Source organism: Athene noctua, chromosome 2, assembly GCF_965140245.1.
Source record: "Athene noctua chromosome 2, bAthNoc1.hap1.1, whole genome shotgun sequence".
In the NCBI taxonomy this organism is placed as follows: Eukaryota; Metazoa; Chordata; class Aves; order Strigiformes; family Strigidae; genus Athene; species Athene noctua.
This window is the reverse complement of record NC_134038.1, coordinates 4,676,666-4,694,001: the sequence shown is the minus strand read 5'-3', so window position 1 is coordinate 4,694,001 and position 17,336 is coordinate 4,676,666. Positions and strand designations below refer to the sequence as shown.

The following is a 17,336-nucleotide window of genomic DNA, read 5'->3' as shown; positions in this document are numbered from 1 at the left end:
AGGGATCGAAGAGCAATGGGCTGCGGCTCAACCTCTTCACGGCATGACAGATCACGTGGTGACAGCTGACAGAGACAGAGGCATCTCTGCAGGGCTTTGTGTTTGGTAAATCTGTGTCCCGTGATAGAAACACTCTCAATAGAAAACAGATGACAGGTTGAGTAGAGGATGTGTGATTTAACTGCTTTAGATGGAGTCTGTAATTGGGTACATCATATAGTTCTGGTGTCCACAGAGGAGGATACGGAATTGTCTGTGTGGGGAGCATGCAGTCTGGACATAATTCCCTCCACAGCTATGGACGCCTTAACCCTAACAGAAGAAGGTGGAGGAGACAGTTGCAGTGTCAGGAGAAGGTGCATGTCCCAAGGGGAGTCTCCCTCTGGAGTCTTTTTCAGTGACACAGTTTTGCACCCTATGAGCTGTAAGGTATTATTTTCTTCTCTGAGATCATTGTAGGACTGCGGGATAATTCCGGCTGGAAGGGACCTCAGGAGGTCTCCTGCTCAAAGTAGGGTCAGCTATGGGGGTCAGCCCAGTTGCTCATGGCTTTACCTTGAAACCCTCCTGGGATGGAGACTGCAGATATAACAAGTTGAGGAGCTGTAGCCAGGACTCCACTTCCCCAGATGTGCCACTTGGCGACGGCTGGGGTAGTTACAGACACGTGTGTCTCTGCACTACCGAGCTGTGTTGTGTCCCTCAACCTAGCAGATTTGCAACCCAGAAAGAGCCCCAAGTTGTTTGGCCCCGGTATTTGGCAGCACCAAGTGAGTTTTCATGATAGCCCTTTATCACAGCCCTTGTTCTCAGTGCTGAGCGACCAGGCACCGAAAACGAGTGCCTTGAACTGGGGCACCCTGAAACCCATCTGGCCATCCTTCTCTCTCACCCATGGCTGTCTGAGTGCTGCAAAACAAGCCGGTGTTGTTTGCCTTAAAGATCAAAGCTCATTCAAATGCATTGCTTCTCCCTGTCTCCACCTGATATCCAGACGAGATGCCCTGGCTTAGGTGAGTCAGTCCCCAGCTGAAGCCAGCAGCGCTGCCAGCCTCACAGTTATCTCTGCGAGGCGGAGGCAGCTCTTGCGTTGTGCTTCTCCCAGCGCCAAGCCGTCAGGTCTCTAATCATCTCACGCCCCCAGTCCTTGGACCGAGCCCCGGCTTGGCCGTGACATGTCCCTGGAGGCTGCCTGGTTGCTGTGGGAGAGCAACGCACCCTCCTCTGCTCTGAGAGCCCCAAGGGAGATGTTGCAACAGAAACCAGCACCTGCAGCCAGGGAAGGGCATTTTCCACAGCCACTGCTTTTTCAGGGAACTCCCTGGCTGCACGCAGCACAAGTAGCTCTCCGGTGGGATGCGGGAGAGGCTGTCAGTTGAGGTTTTTTGCTTTTTTTATTTATTTTAAGGATGCGCTGACAAAGCTCCAGGTGGCTGTTTGGCAGCCGCACTTTCCCCTCGGCTGCTGATGCCGATAGCGAGTGACTCAGCCCTTTCCAGGCTCTGTGCAAGCCTCTTCCCCTCCTGCCACTCAAATATCTGCTTTCTCCGATGCTTAGAACAAATTCTGCCCCGAGGTCCTGCCCAGTGAGTGGCTCAGGCAGGGTAGCAGAGCTCCTTGCTGTGGTCATGGCATGAAGCAGTGATTTGCAGAACCCCCTTTCCAAACTGTGGGGTGGTCGTATGAGTCTGGGAAAAGAGTTTCTCCTTCCCTTCTTTGCTCTGTTTGCAGGGAAAGCTTCCAGGGCAAAACCCACCCCTGGCGCTCCGCATTACTGTACTTTTGCCAAGCAGTGCCTAATTCCCCACTCGACTTTTCAGCTACGTTTATTGCGAACATTTTAATTTTCTTCCCAGCCCAAGCTCTGCCCTACATTTTTATATCCATAAGCATGGGTGTTTCCAGATACTGCAGATGCAAGCAGGGCAGCACCTCCCACCCTCCTGTGCCTGGTGCCCAGACCCACAGGGTCCCCCAGATCATGGGGGGAAGTGACACCTTCACCCCTGCAGCCTCCCATCGCTGCACAGCCTCTCCCTCATGGTGCATGTCTCCCTGGGCACAGAGGGAAGTTGGAAGACCCCTTTCAGACAGCACAATGTCCTCGTGGGGAGATGTTACACAAGGATGGATCCCAGACAGGTTGACGGGAGCAGTAATGAGAGCTGTGCTGTGCCCAAGAGCCAGTGTTGGCTGTGACAGCCAGCAGTGGTCCAAAACAAGCAAGAAAAGGTTTCATCATGGCTCAAGACGTAGCAAACAGGGAGCAAAGCAGCCCTAAAAAAGAATTTTTTACGCAATCTTGTAAACCTGGACCATGGCTGGTCTAGACTTTATGGAAGACCCTGCAAGCTTTGCCTCCATGGCTCTGCAGAAAGCTGTCTTTCTCAGATGGATTAGTAACATTGACAGGGTGAGCTCTGAGCCATGGGACATCTCCCAAGGCTTTGAGTGTCTCTCTGTGTCCCTCTGTGGTGGTGGAGCTCTGAAAGAATTGTCCATGCCAGGATGAGATCGTTCCCTCCCAGATCTCCAGTACTGGCGCTGTACTTGATCTCTGGTGACTGGAAAGGGAGTCAGGGATGAGAGCACGTTGTGGACACCCACCTTGAGCTGATGGATCTCTATGCATTGGCAGGACTGAAGGCACTGCAATACGTGGCTGTGTTGGGTCTTGCAGGCTGAGAATGGGCTAAGGCGCTGCAGACCATGGCACGAGTTGGGAAGAGATCCCAGGACCTGTGAGTGGCCAACTTAAACCTTTCCAGAAAATCCCAATTTGATGGACTTTCATAGTGTTCCTCTTAGGGAGGGCAGGAATGTGTGCATGGAGTGGCAACAGCCCAACACAGAGATTCGAGGTCTCAGCTGCAAAGGGGCACACGTTTTTCGGTGACGGAGAGCAAGGAGGAATGCAGGCAGGTAGGAGACAGCGTGTACAGGCAGGAGTGCGGGCGGGTGTTTCTCCAGCACACGCACCCATGTTCAGAAGTCCCCCTGGCCCTCCTGGTTGGGAGGTGAGGCAGCAATTAGGCTGATTTAAGGCCCAGTTGCTTATTGCACAACCGTGGAGGCAGTGCCCCTTGCAGCTGAGTGGTTCAAAGCGGGCGAGGAGATAAGGATCTGCCTTGCAGAGCTCTAGGGGAGTGCTGGGGCGATTCAAGGACAGCTCTGGCCACGCCACCCTGCTGCAGCCCTCCCCTCTTCCAAGCTGGCATCTCACTGGAAAGCCTTCCTGAGCCTACAGCAGCATGAGGGGAGTTTCCTCCCCCCTTCCCCACTTACCTCACCCAACCCCTTGTAATTACTCAGGAGCTCACAAAATTAGTGTCAGCTTTCCTTTCTTACCGGCCTGTTCATGCAAGCTCCTGCTCCTCAGCCTCCATGGAGACTCTGGTCTTTGCCTTCCTGCCTTGGTCATGGGGGGACAGAGTTCAAAACCTGACTGGTTTAATGAGAAAAGGCTGTTTTTGTGTCTGATGGGTGGTCTCTGCCAGTGGTGAAGCACTGAGCAGATTGCCAATGGGTGGGGTGTGTGTAATGTCTCCTCTGGGTGGACTCTTGGGTATCCAACCAAGATTAGGCCATGCTCTACTGGACATACCACTTAGATCTTTCCTTTACCTGCTACTTTCATTGGTTTTGTAGGAACATGGTGTTGTTGGGAGCTCTTATGCTCTGCAGAGTTAAATCAGTCATTGGATTCAAATTCTTGGGGTAGAGAGGTAGACAAACGGGCCTTAAAAGTCCTGTTGCAAATAGTTTAATCATTGAGACTAATACTGAACCATCAAGTCTGGCAGTGGTAGTGTAAGGAAATCTGATCACATTCCTGAATTTGAAGCAGTAATGTCCGTGCCCACCTTGTAGCAGCCATGAGTCACAGAATCACAGAATCAAGGTTGGAAAAGAGCTTCAAGCTCCTCCAGTCCAACCATTAATCTCGCACTGACCATTCCCAGCTCCACCAGATCCCTCAGCGCTGGCTCAGCCCGACTCTTCAACCCCTCCAGGGATCCCGGGGACTCCCCCCCTGCCCTGGGCAGCCCATTCCAACACCCAACAGCCCCTTCTGCACAGAAATCCTTCCTCAGAGCCAGCCTGACCCTGCCCTGGGCAGCTTGAGGCCATTCCCTCGGGGCCTGGCGCTGGCTCCTTGGCTCCAGAGACTCATCCCCCCTCTCTGCACCCTCCTTTCAGGGAGTAGCAGAGGGCCAGGAGGTCTCCCCTCAGCCTCCTCTTCTCCAGACTGAACCCCCCCAGTTCCCCCAGCCGCTCCCCAGCAGACCTGTGCTCCAGACCCTGCCCCAGCTCCGTTGCCCTTCTCTGGCCACGCTCGAGTCATTCAATGGCCTTTTTGGGGTGAGGGGCCCAGAATTGAACCCCCTCAGCGAGGGGCGGCCTCCCCAGTGCTGAACCCAGGGCTCAGATCCCTTCCCTGTCCCTGCTGGCCACACCAGTGCTGACACAAGCCAGGATGCCGTTGCCCTCCTTGGCCCCCTGGGCACACTCTGGCTCATTCTCAACCCCCCAGTCCCTCTCTGACTGGCAGCTCTCCAGCCACTCCTCCCCAGGCCTGTAGCCCTGCTGGGGGTTGTTGTGGCCCAAGGGCAGCCCCCGGCATTTGCCCTTAGTGAAACTCATGCAGTTGATAACAGGCCATGTAGCAAACCACTGGCCTGTGCCCCATGCCCTAACCTGGGGGCTGAGCTGGTTGAATGTTTTTCACTGGAAGAACTTTGCTATGGACAACACTCACTGGAGAAGGTCAAAAGCTCCCCAAGATCTGCTGGCTCTGTTGAGCCATGATGATTCCCAAGAGCCCACCTCTTCAGCAGCCTGGCTGGTATGTTATAGTGTCTGGTTCCTCCAGGAGTCCCAGCTATGGCGACTGATGGGTCTCGAGTTAGAACTGGATGGTGAGAGTGGATAAGTAAAACCCATCTCGCATCTTTCAAATCAGACCTCCTTTTCTAGCAGGACATTTCTGCAGAAAACATTGAGTCCAGGTCATTTCAGCCTTCTCCCTCTCCCAGGCAAGGGAAGATATCCCATGATGATATGCCAGTTCCTGCAGAAATATTGAGGTACCTGCCATGTCTCTGAGCATCCCATGTCCTGCCTAGGTCAGTTGCCTCCACAGTTTTAACTTGCTCAGTTGGTTCTGAGCCTGAGGAAGAGCTAGGCTGGACCACAGCTGACCACAAAGCGTTTGTGGGGTTAGGGATAAAAATCACCTTACAGAGGTCATCCTCTCATCCTGACCTTGGATGGCACAAAACATCTCCCCTGTTCTCAGAAGTCCTCCAAGGGCCTGAACACCACATCCTCCCACCATAAGTCCATTTCACCAGCAGAAAGTCTACCCTAATATTCAACGTGGTTTCTCCTTGCTGGTGTGCTGACCAGTCCACCCAGTCTACCTTCCTGGGTGGACTGAGGTCAACGTGTCTCATGTTGCTCAACTGGGAGACGGCTGCCCTAAGACCTCAGTCACTGAGCAGCTGCTCCCCACCCAGTTCATTTAGCTGTTAAACTGGTCTATAATAGGAGAAGCAGCAAGGGAGGGTGAAGCAGCCATCAGATCTCCAGCTACAAGATCTCCCTTACCCAGGCATTCCTGGCAGGTGCGTTTGTGCCATCAGACAATGCATATTTAGGAGCTGGTTCCTCCCATTGCTGCTTCATGCCAGAGCGTGGAGAGGCTGGTCATAGTCAGTCCAGGTGTTTGGTGTGTTTCTGGTCAAAGGCTGCCCACTGCCACTGGTCAGGCTCTTGCATGCTATGATTTATTAGCCATGGCCTCTTAGGGACCCAGCAGGGACCCTCATCTGGGCAGCCTGTCCAGCAGCACCCTACAGCCTCGCTATGGAGTCAGCTCTTTCCATGCAGGATAAAAAGCGTCTCTGAGCCTTACAACATCTTTTATCCAATTATATCAGTTGACACATGCTGGACACAGGATCAGGGTGTGTATGGGCTCTGCTTATGCCAATTATTTGATGATGAGGTGGGTACTTAAAAACCATGACACAGATTGGTAAGTGAACAATGTAATTAGCTCAGTCAAGGCAAGTCCACTGCTGCAGAACAGCTTCTGGGTCTCCCCACTGCCAGACCCTCTTCTGGAGAAGACCTTGCTTGGATTGGAAGTAAATGCTGTGATGGTTGGACTCTCTCTGGCAAGGTGCTGGCTCCTGACCCTGCTGGGATCATGGTGGGTATGCTGGGGTCCTGCTGGAAGTGGAGGCTGCCTGGTCTGGCGATCACTGCTGAACACCTGCATGATGTTTTGATAAGGAAGGGCTGGAGATGGAACATGCAGTGACGATGCTGGAGGGGACAGAAAGCAGCCCAAAGGGAATTATATGAGGACCTGGAGCCCTGGGTGCAACCCTAGCACCTGTCTTGGCACTGGGCAAATCACTTCTCTCTGCCCTGGGCTCCGCTTTAAGCTGGCTGCAGCTCATCATCTAATTGTAGTAGGTCCAACCCTTTCCCAGCCACCTCCATTGCCTGTCCTGGGAGCAACCAGGAAAGGGGAACGGGATGAGAGGAGGGAAATAACTCGGGGAATGGCTGGGACACATCTGGGATGGGATGGGAGTGGGCTGAGGTCTCCAGCTGAGGGGAGGCAGCAGGACCCAAACCCCCCCCGCTGCAGTGCACCCCTCCACTATCCCTTGGCCAGAGCTCAGCTCTGCCTTTGCCTCCCCCATCTTGGCAGCTCCCCCATTAGCAGCACCGCAGCACACAGGGATGTACAAAACAGTGAATGCTTTTTATTTCGCTGCTGGAGTGTAACCACCGTAATTTCATAAAACTCAAAAAAAGAGTGATTACTAAAAGGCATACATTTTTTTTTTTCCTTTTTACACAAGACATAAGTAAACAGACAAGTTTCTTTTTAAAAAGGTTATAAAGTGTCAAGATCCTATACCTCATCTGCATATTCAAAGTGATGCCGTCTGATACAAAAAGCATTGGGTATAATAATTTAGCTATGGCTCAGACTGGAAAAAAAAAAAAAAAAAGTCATCTGGGCTTAATCTACATACTACTACGATTGCCCATGGAGTTAAAAAGGAAAATATGCAGTTCTTTGTTGCACAGAAAGAAACAGCATGGAAGTCGAGAGTTCATTGGGAGATCATCGTCTAAAGGGAAGCCGAGTGCGGCGAAATGCCCCCCCCCTCCCCGGGAATGTCTGCTAGAGCCTGCGAGCGGGACCACAGCCGACCCGTGACCCCCCCGCTGCGCAAAGAAACCAGCCACATTTTTCTCCCATCAGACACTATCCCATCCAAATCCACCCGCCAAACTGCACCTACCCAGCCCGCTGGAAGCAAATAAAGATATAAGACCCTGGAAACTGCATGGAAGTCACGAATCTCCCTGTGTGCTTTCCCACTGGGATTAATAAAAAACAAACAAACCCCATTAAAAAAAAAAAAAAAAAGAAAACTACTCATTCTATTGTAGATAGAGCAAGATTCTTTGCTTCCTCGGGAAATCTGTTACTCATAAACCTCCTCATCCAAAGCTCTCAGCCCAAGCACCACAGTGTCAGCCTTACTGCAAGACTCACAAGTGAATTTACAGATGCAAAGTCTTTAAACACATGTCACCAGACCTTTCTTAAAAAAAGAGCTGGCCCATTTGTGATGGGTGCGTTGCCCTCCTTCCCACCGCTGCCCCCACCACACGCTCCATCCGATTGACAAACAGAAGGGACACAGGAGCCTCTCAACCGAAATGCAGGTAAGGGCACACGTGTGCCACCGGTGAGAGGACACACCTACAGATTCCTGCTCAGATGTATTCCTCCATGTGAGGTTCAGCCACGGTTGATTCCTGGGCAAACCCTACCAGCTCTTGGTTTGATGGTCAGGGCATCTCTGCTTTGCTGTCCCTTGTGTCTCCAAAGCTCTGGCTACCAGTTTGGAGCCCTGCAAACTGTGGAGGGATGGCGGGTTTCCATCGAGTGGGTGAGGGAGGTGGATAGGGGTGAGGAGGCATAAAACCCAGTTTGTCTTTGCTTCTGCAGAAAAGGGCAGGAGAAGGTGGCAAGTTTGTAGCCAAAGCCATGGGGGTGTCTGTTCCCTATGACATCTGACAAGACCCAATGGAAAGAAGTGAAGTAACAAAATTGCCAAATTTTGTCAGATTTTTAAGGCTCTCCTTTCAACATCTTGGCATCTGGGGTGAAACAGGGATTACCGTACAAGGACAGACCCCAAAACCAGCCCAAACCATAAGCCCTTGGTCTCTTAAGCTGCACTCTGGTGCCACGTGTCTACTGAGCTCCAACTTTTCCTCTTCCCCAACTGTCTCAAGATTTTTACAAGGGAACTGTGCTCTTTGTGATTTCTAACCCAAAACCTGGTTGGAAGGCCCCTCAATTTCCCCAGCCTGTTATGTTTCTACAACCCTCTCGAGGCTGAAACATCAAGAGGCTGGTACCTCAGAGGTAGGAGCCAAATCCATATCAAAAAAATCCCAAGTATTTGTCAGTCCAACCCAGAGAAACCTTGGAGTAGGTTCAAGTCCTCCATGCAAGGATGGCAGCTCCTGGGCTGCCAAGGTGTCCTGTCCATGGAGCAGCACATGGGAGGTGACAGCAAGTTCCAGGGCAAGGTGGACATATCCATTAAAAAAAAAAAGGAAAAAAGGGAAAAAAGGAGGACAATTAAACCAGCATAGTTTGGGGCTTTTTTTTTTGCAGACTCATAAAACTGAAGATATTAAGATGCTGCTCTGCCAGCCAGAGGTGCTCAGGATTTGGCCACATGGATTGTACCAGGTCAAGGACTGCTCTTACCCTAGAAGCTCCCTATTTTTAAGGTGGTTGGGTTGATGCTACATAAAGCGAAGGAGCACTACAAAGCCTTTCCCACTCGTGTTCCCCAAAACCAAGCCCACCAAGCTGAGATTTGAGTGTACTCTTATCAGAGCCCAGCACTGAGCAGTTCCACCATCAAACCCTGCATGGAGGAGGCTTAAGAGTTCCAATGGCAAAAGGAGGCTGAGCCCCTCTGTCCCCATCCTGACCCCAACTCAACAGCATCATGGCTGAAGCCCTGGGCAATCTATCATCTGCCACATGATGCTCCCATGAGCATGGGTGAGGAAAACATTTCTCCCCCTCTTGCCAGGGCAGAAACATCTCCAAGCCTGCAAAGCAACGATTCCTACTGCTTTATCCTAAACTCTTTACAAGTCATGGCACAGCCTGTTGTGACCGGGGAGCACATGGGACCATGAGGTCTCCTGGCTAAGAGGGAGTGGGGCTGTCCCCGTCCCAATGCCAAGCCACCTCCCACTGCCCTTGGGGATGAAGCAGCACCGGTTTTAGCAGCAGGAGGATGCACCCAGCAGGAAGGGGGTGATGATCCACCCAGCAGGACTGCTGTGAATACAGGGTCAGGCCTTTTTATGAACCCAATTTCTCACCCTTCCCAACCAACGCACACCCCTTGAGCATTGCTGCCTTCTCCATGAGACATCGGAATCAACAGCCTGGAACGGGGCAGGAGAAACTCAAGGGACTGAGGGCTGTCCCACAGTGTGGAGGCTTGGACAGGCCAGAGGTGTGCAGTATGACAACTGAAGGGTCCCTACCCCACTCAGCACCACAGCCCATCCCACGGGATGGCCACCCCTGCCGTGCAGTGGGGCTGGCTCCCATGGGGAGAGGAGTGGTGCTGGAAACGGCTCCAAGCTCCTCCTCTGCCCACACGTGGTGACACGAAGCTGTCCCCTACCTTTCTGCAGGTACCGAAGGTGTCTAACCAGCCATCGTCAGCGCTTATCCCAAGAGATGAACCCTCTGAAGCAAATCGCTGGAAAAATCTACCTTTTGGAAGGCACACAAACCTTTGGAGATGCCCAACACAGGGCACTGAAGGCATCTCAAGTTGGGCAGCCTAAAACCACGAGATGCTGGATGACTAGCCCTCCTTGCCCCAACAACTGCAATCCTCTGCATCTGAGGCAGCAAGCAGCAGTGAGCCCAAAGGATCCCTGGAGCATCCTTTGGGCCACACATAGGCCTTGGTGACAGTGGATGGCAGCCAGCTGTGACCCAGTGCCAGGGATTGGTCTGGGGGGACACGGGTCACCTCCCGGGCTCCACTGGGCAGCAATGGGAGAAAGAAAGGCCAGAGGACATGCGGAAGACAAACAGTTTAGGTTTTTTTAAAGTTTTTTTTTTTTTTTCCTTTAATTAGCAAATTTCTTCTTATCCTCATCAAAAGAAAAAACACCCCCATGCCCCCTACGTGCCCACCGCTCCAGCTGCTGCAAGCATTCAAAGGCAGAAAGTTGAGAGATGTTTAATGTCCCAGCTCAGGGGTAGCTCTGAGTCCACCCCACCAGGGCACGCGCCGGGGGGTTTTGGGGTGCCGGGCGCCGTATAACAGGTGTGGGAAAGGCAGGTGCAAAATTTGGTGACGTGCTCTTGCCAGGAGCACCCAAAATCCCTAGGAAAGCTGCAGCCCAGCCCTTCAGCCAGCAAACGCAGTGGTGGAGGACACAGATGTGCCCTGAGATGCACATTGTGTCCCCAGGGCACCACAGCTCAGTGACAGGGACATGACAGGAAAGAACCCACCACCCTGTGCATTGAATTTGGAAGCTATAAATAAGAGCACCCCACACTTTGGGGGACCCAGTGCAGACCCTGCACCCTGGCAAAGCTGCGTGCCTCAAAGCCCTGCCATGGTCCCCAGGTTTCCCAGCAAGCCCCCAACACACCCCATCTGCAGCATCCTGGCTGGCATAGAGGCAAAGGGGAGACGGTGAAGTGGCAGAAGGGCCAGGAGAAAGGGAATGGTGTTAGGGGGACTCAGCTCAGCCCTTCCTGTGGCCACAAGGCCAGCACCAAGCTGGGAGCCCCATTCACCTCTTCCTGCTATCACCATCTTCTCCACCCCAAGGCAACTGCACCATCCCCACCTCCGTCCCCGCTGCTGCAGCCATTATTTATAGGGAAGAGGTGGGAAAGGGTTTTTCTGTGGGTGCTCCAGCCCTTCTGCTCCCCATCCCTTCTCAGCTGGTACACCCCTGCCTGCATCACCCCAAACCAAGCACCCTTCGCCCATCCCTCTCAGTGCAACGGGAGGGGAAAGGGAGGAGGAGGAAGGTGATGAAGAACCGTCACATGAACTCATTGCCTGCTAACGCCAAGAGTCAAAGGGCAGTGCTGCCTTCTCTCTTCGGGGCTGTAGCTGGAGAGAGCAGCCTTTTTCAGGGGTCTGGCAAGACGACCGTGCTGTGGGTGCTGGAACACGTTGGTGGTGCTCCATGTCTCCCCACCCCAGCCCTGGCAGTGGGGCGGCATGTGGGGTGCGCGGGGCTGGGCGAGGAGGTGAGGGGGTGGGATGCGTGCGAGTGCCCGGGTGTCTGTGTGCACGGATTTTGGCAAGAGGTCGTTGAGGTTACATGATGCAGCATTTGTTCTTGTGGTTATGAGGGTCCTTAAAACGGAGTCTCTGCTTTGGTCGGTATTTTTCCAAGTACGTCAGCTGCTTGCTGTTGATGGCTCCTCTGCGCTTCCTGTTGAGACAGAGAAGGGCCGGCGCAGTCAGCAGTGTGGCCGAAGACTCCCCCCACCCTGAACCCAACCCCATTGGGGTGCTGAACGCCCCCTGCCTAGAGCAGGAAGGGATTTTGGAGGCTGTGGCTGTGTGCATCCTCCACTGACCCCAGCAGCTCTTCCTGCTCATCCGCCCTGCGTGTCTCAGGGCATGGAGCTGGGGAGAAAACATGTGGGGTACCTGCCAGAAGCCTCCCAGGGATGCTCCCAGCTGCTGGCCCAGCCTCCTGCAGCCCTGATGCAAAGGCACAGGGTGCTTGATGCCAGCCATGCCTGCAACAGGGGAGGTTCAGACTGGACATTAGGAAAAAAAATGTTTCCCAGAAAGAGTGGTCAGAGAGTGGAACAGGCTGCCCAGGGAGGGGGTGGAGTCACCACCCCTGGGTGTGTTTAAGGGTCGTTCAGATGAGATGTTGGGGGATGTGGGGTAGGGGAGAACTCTGTAGAGTTGGGCTGATGGTTGGACTTGATGATCCCAAGGGTCTTTTCCAACCTGAATGATTCTGTGATTCTGTGATCTCCCTTTTCCTCTGCCAAAGGAAAGAAAAGCAACCCCAATGCCCCCAAAAAACCCCGTGACAAGCCATATCTCTTCAAATGCTGCTCAACTTACTGTCGTATGAACTGGATGGCATCTTCATACTTCATCCCGCTCTCAATCAAGGCCAGCGCGACGAGGACGGGAGCGCTGCAAGGCAACGGCAGTGGCTGTCACTCCCCAGGTCATGCAGCCCAGAGGCTGACATCCTTGTCCCGGGGCAGGGGACAGGATGGTGGCATCACGGGCACTTATCAGCCGTGGCTTTTAAGTTTGTAATTTCTTGCCATTTGGCTGCAAGCACTGCCCCAAGGAACATTTTGGGGTAAAACCCCTAGGACAGGGTTGGCAGCTGTTTGTTGCTCTTCTAATGAGCATCTGGAGGCAAATCTATCGGAAAAGTGGATGTAAATACACATGCAAAACCTGACCCGTGGCAGGGGGAGCAGCAGATGCAGCAGCTCTCAGAAAGTGTCAGCTCCCGGTTGTAGCAGGAAGCATTTTGCAAGATTTCCACTAAGATGAGCTCTTAGCAAAACAGCCGCAGGGCAGTGGCAGCACAGCACCGAGCAGGGTGGGTGTCCCCCCACCCCGGTGCTCAGGATTTGGCTGTAAGAACTGTGAGGAGAAGCTCAGACAGCAGAGCGCCCCCCCATCAACACCTATTCCCACTAAGGTTTTACTGCATGCAAAAACCCTGCTCAAAGGGGGACTGGGGAAGGGAGGGAGGAGAGCGGGCATGGTTTTCTCTCTCCTCCCTTCATGCGTGGGGTGGTAGCTGGGGTGCTGGGTTCCCACTTACCGACCCAGGCCGGCCACGCAGTGCACGGCCACGCAGCAGCCGGGGTCTTCGCAGAACTTGGTCTTCAACAAGTTGAGCCAATCTTCCACTATCTTGCTGGGAGGAGGCGCTCCATCATCGAACGGCCAATCCTGCAAGGCCCAAGCAAGGAAAAACCACTCTCAAGACACTGGGGAAAAACTCAGGGGATTGCTTTTTACTCAGGGCAATGGTGTTTGGGACCTTGGCAGCGGGGAGGTGGATGTGTGCAGGAACAGGGCTCACAGAGCAGCTCTGTGGGGATGTAGGGAGTTTTGTGGCACCATCCAGCATGCTGGAATCCTCTAGCTGCTTTGGCTCAGGGTTTGCAGCTGTAAAAGTCTAGGTCTGGGGTCCTCCTGTCTCCTAAGGACAGGTTCAGCCTTCAGGAGCACCTACAGGATCTGCAACATGGTCCCCATGTCCTCCTGTCTCTGCAGACCAGAGTGGCCATTGCCTGTCCCATTCCAATGACCACACTGAGCTTCAGGGAGATGCAATTCCCATCATCCTCCCCACCAGCTCCCGTTCTAAATCCAGTGCTTGGCAGCGCAAAGACACTTTGCAGGAAGTTTGAGCAAAGGTGGCTTGGCAATGGCTGAAATCTCAGGGCCCAATGTGGTGCTGAAATTCAGCTTGGTGCCACACACGGAGGGGAAGGTGAACACACAAGGCTTGAAAAGATGCTCTGGGAACCCCCTAACACAGCCCTAGAGAGAGCTGAAGGGAGGGAAGGAGACAGAACCCTCCAAACGGGGCCATTTAAGCAGAATCCTTCAGGAAAGGCTCTTAAGGGAAAAAAAAAAAAAAAAAAAAAAAAAAAAGCCCATCTTCTTCCAAGCTTCATCCTCAAGCTGCAGAGTCTCAACATCAGAGCTCAGTGATGAAATGGGTGAAATGGGTGCTGCATTAAGCACCCCCCCCAGCCCTGGACTCTGCTATGGGCAAAAAATGTGTCCCCCCCTTGCCTTTGTCTGCTGCAGCCTTTTGGGGACAGGATGGTCGCTCCCCATGGGCACTGGCAGCCAGTTGAGGCTGCATGTCTCTCTGAAAATGGTGATTTCTCTCCCAAGACGGATTTGGCAGGAGCATGGCCACTGGCTTTGCAGCAGTGGGAGAGAGGGACGGGCAGGGGAGCATCCCTTGGAGGGGATGTGGTGTGTGAGTCCCGGTGGGTGGGAAGCACAGGGCCATAATCCCTGTGCTTGAGGAGTGAGTCCCTAAGCTGCTGTGCTGGAGTCATCCTTGGTGTAAGATGGCAAAAGAAGCGGCTTCACTTCAGAGTTTGAACAGGTAATGTGACTGCAGTTGGGTTTTGCTAGGAAAGGAGCACGCCGGGCCTCAGGGTGTCCTAATGCTTGAGCCAGCCCACCCTGCACAGCCTGTTGTGTCCTGCAAGACCATCCCCTCCCCACGGTGCTCAGAGAGCACCACTTCAGCCATGAGCACAGAGCACTGTGCCTGCACTGGGGGTCACACACCACACCACAAAATCATCAATGCATAGAATGGTCTGAGGTGGAAGGGACCTTCAAATATCATCTAGTCCATCCCCCCTGCCATGGGCAGGGACAACTTTCACTAGATCAGGATGCTCAGAGCCCCATCCAACATGACCTGGAACACTTCCAATGATGGGGCATCCACAGCTTCTCTGGGCAACCTGTTCCAGACTCTCACCACCCTCATCATAAAAACTTTCTTCCTTAGGTCCGATCTAAACCTACCCTCTTTCAGTTTAAAACTGTTACCCTCTGTCTTGTCACTACAGGCCTTGGTAAAAAGTCTTTCACCCTTTCTTATAAACCCCCTTTCCATATTGAAAGATTGCAATAACATCTCCTCAGAACCTTCTCACCTCCAAGCTAAACAACCTTTCCTCTCTCAGACTTTCTCCACAGCAGAGGTGTTCCAGCTCGCTGACCATTTCCATGGCCTCCCCTGGACAGGCTCTACCAGCGCCGTGTCCTTCTTACACTGGGACCCCAGAGCTGAACACTCGAGGTGGGGTCTCAAGAGAGCAGGGTAGAGGGGGAGAATCTTCTCCCTTGACCTGCTGGCCACACTGCTCTTGATGCAGCCCGGAGTACAGTTGGCTTTATGGGCTGCAAGCACACACTGCCAGCCTATATCCCATTTTTCATTCACCAGTATTCCCAAGTCCTTCTCCGCAGGGCTGCTCTCAATTTATTCATCACTCAGCCTGTACCGATACTGGGGATTACCCTGACCCATGTGCAGGACCTTGCACTTGGCCTTGCTGAACTTCATGAGGTTTGCATGGGCCCAGCCCTCAGGACTGTCCAGCTCCCTCTGGATGAGATCCTGTCCCTTTAGGGTATCAACTGCACCACTCAGCTTGGTGTCATCTGCCAACTTGCTGAGGGTACACCCGATCCCACTGTCTACGTGACTGATGAAGATATTAAACACTATTGGTATATCCAATACAGCATATCCATCCTGCACCATACACCTGCCTACAGTGAAAACCACACAGTGTCGGTTCTCTGGTAGGATTTCTGCCCCATCTCCGACCTGCTGGAAGAGCTGACAAGCAGATGTCCATGGCACAGGACACTCATGTCTGGCACAACTTGGTAACTGCCACCAGCTTTAGAGATTGCTCGGCATCCCCCATGGAAGACAGAGGAGACAAAAGCAGAGGAGGCACCCAAACCACCCAGGGAGTGTGTCCAGGATGAGACAAATCCTATGAGGAGCGATTGAAGGAGCTGGGAGTGTTTAGTTTGAGGAGGAGAAGGCTGAGGGGAGACCTCATCACTCTACAGCTCCCTGACAGGACATTGCAGAGAGGCTGGGGCTGGGCTCTGCTCACAGGGGATTGGTGACAGAACAAGGAGGAACGGCTTTAAACTGCCACAGGGGAGGGTCAGACTGGGCATCAGGAAAAAATGTTTCACAGAGAGAGTGTTCAGACAGTGGAATGGGCTGCCCAGGGAGGGGGTGGAGTCACCACCCCTGGGTGTGTTTAAGGGTGTCATTTAGATGAGATGTGGGGGGATGTGGGGTAGGGGAGGACTTCATGGAGTCGGGCTGAGGGTTGGGTTCAATGATCCCAAGGGTCTTTTCCAACCTGAATAATTCTGTGATTCTGTGATCTATCCATAGATACACTGGATATAGATATCTCTCTATATGACATACCTTATATATAGTTTCTATATAGTAATAGAGACTTATTATAGAAGATATATAGTTTCTGTAGTGTCTTATATAGTTATGTATCTAGGATATTGGTACCTCCCTATGTAAAACATCCTAGAGATATATATATATATCTATATATATCTCTTTATAAAGTATGTAGAGAAGTATGTATATCCTAGATATAGAAACTCAGATGGGAGGACTCCAGGCAGAAACAGGGTAGAAGGCAGAATTCAATGTGTAAGCAAGCAGATATGCTACCCTACATAGACTCTATACGTAGGATACAGCTATCTTTCTCTGTAAGATACATCCTATAGAGACATAGCATCTACACTGAGAAGGATCTGCATCTGGAGGGACAGTGGATCTATTACCTACCCATGTCCCAGAGGATCTAGGATACAGCTCTCATATATAAGGATATACATTATACAGAGAGAGCTACATCGAGAGGACCCAAACACAGAGGACCACCCTAGGAGACACAAGGCACTTCCAAACCCTTTTCTAAATAACGAGCAGAGTCTCACTTTCCAGCTGGAGCTGAACTCCCTGGCAGGGCAATCACGCCTGACATCATCTCCAATTACTTATCAGCCAAGATGCAGCCCAGGCAGCTGCCTGCTCTGCCTCCTTGCTTCTTCCTGCTTGCTGCCTCCTCCCTTTCATCCCCCAGAGCTGCACCAGCCAGCTGCTGGAAGAGCAAAAAAACCCAAACTCCCCCCCTCAGCTCCAGCCTCGGATAAGATAATGCTGGGGGGTAACGGGAACCACGCGCATCTTCCACGTGGGATCAGGCGCTCTCATCCCCTGGATACTTTAAAGCCTGAGCGACAGGCAGGGAAGGCAGCTGCCGACTCAACCATATGAGTCACAGTTTCGGGTGCGTGGGCAGCGCTTTCTTTTTTTAAAGCACCAGCCCCATCTCAGCCCAGGGAGAGGGGAGCTTGCCTGCCTCACCCCGAGGAGGATGTTGGAGTTTAAATCCTGCTCCCGGACAAGCGTGATGCTGCTTCGGTCCATCTGACCCGCACAGTGTGTAGCAGACCCTGGGGACAGGGGTATTTAAACGGGGGGGGGCCATCCTGCTGCCCACCTACCATGACAGTGATGCCGTCCTTCTCCAGGGGGGTCTTGTCATATGTCACTTCACACACTCGCACAACCGTGGTGGCACCGTATTTCTTCAGGTCCTGCAGAGGGAAGGA

General features: G+C 52.8%; 1 protein-coding gene across 2 annotated transcripts in view; it reads right to left on the bottom strand.

Moving 5' to 3' along the window:
- Window positions 1-6,762: 6,762 nt before the first annotated feature.
- PTP4A3 (protein tyrosine phosphatase 4A3) overlaps window positions 6,763-17,336 on the bottom strand; it is a 45,141-nt gene continuing 34,567 nt past the window's right edge. For both annotated transcript variants that reach the window (XM_074898360.1, XM_074898359.1), the window contains exons 3-6: window positions 17,229-17,321; window positions 12,937-13,067; window positions 12,210-12,284; window positions 6,763-11,556 (exon numbers count right to left, since the gene is read on the bottom strand). In XM_074898360.1, the coding sequence (XP_074754461.1) occupies window positions 11,439-11,556; window positions 12,210-12,284; window positions 12,937-13,067; window positions 17,229-17,321 (417 nt within the window). In that variant the 3' untranslated portion in view covers window positions 6,763-11,438. The remainder of the gene's footprint in view (window positions 11,557-12,209; window positions 12,285-12,936; window positions 13,068-17,228; window positions 17,322-17,336) is intronic.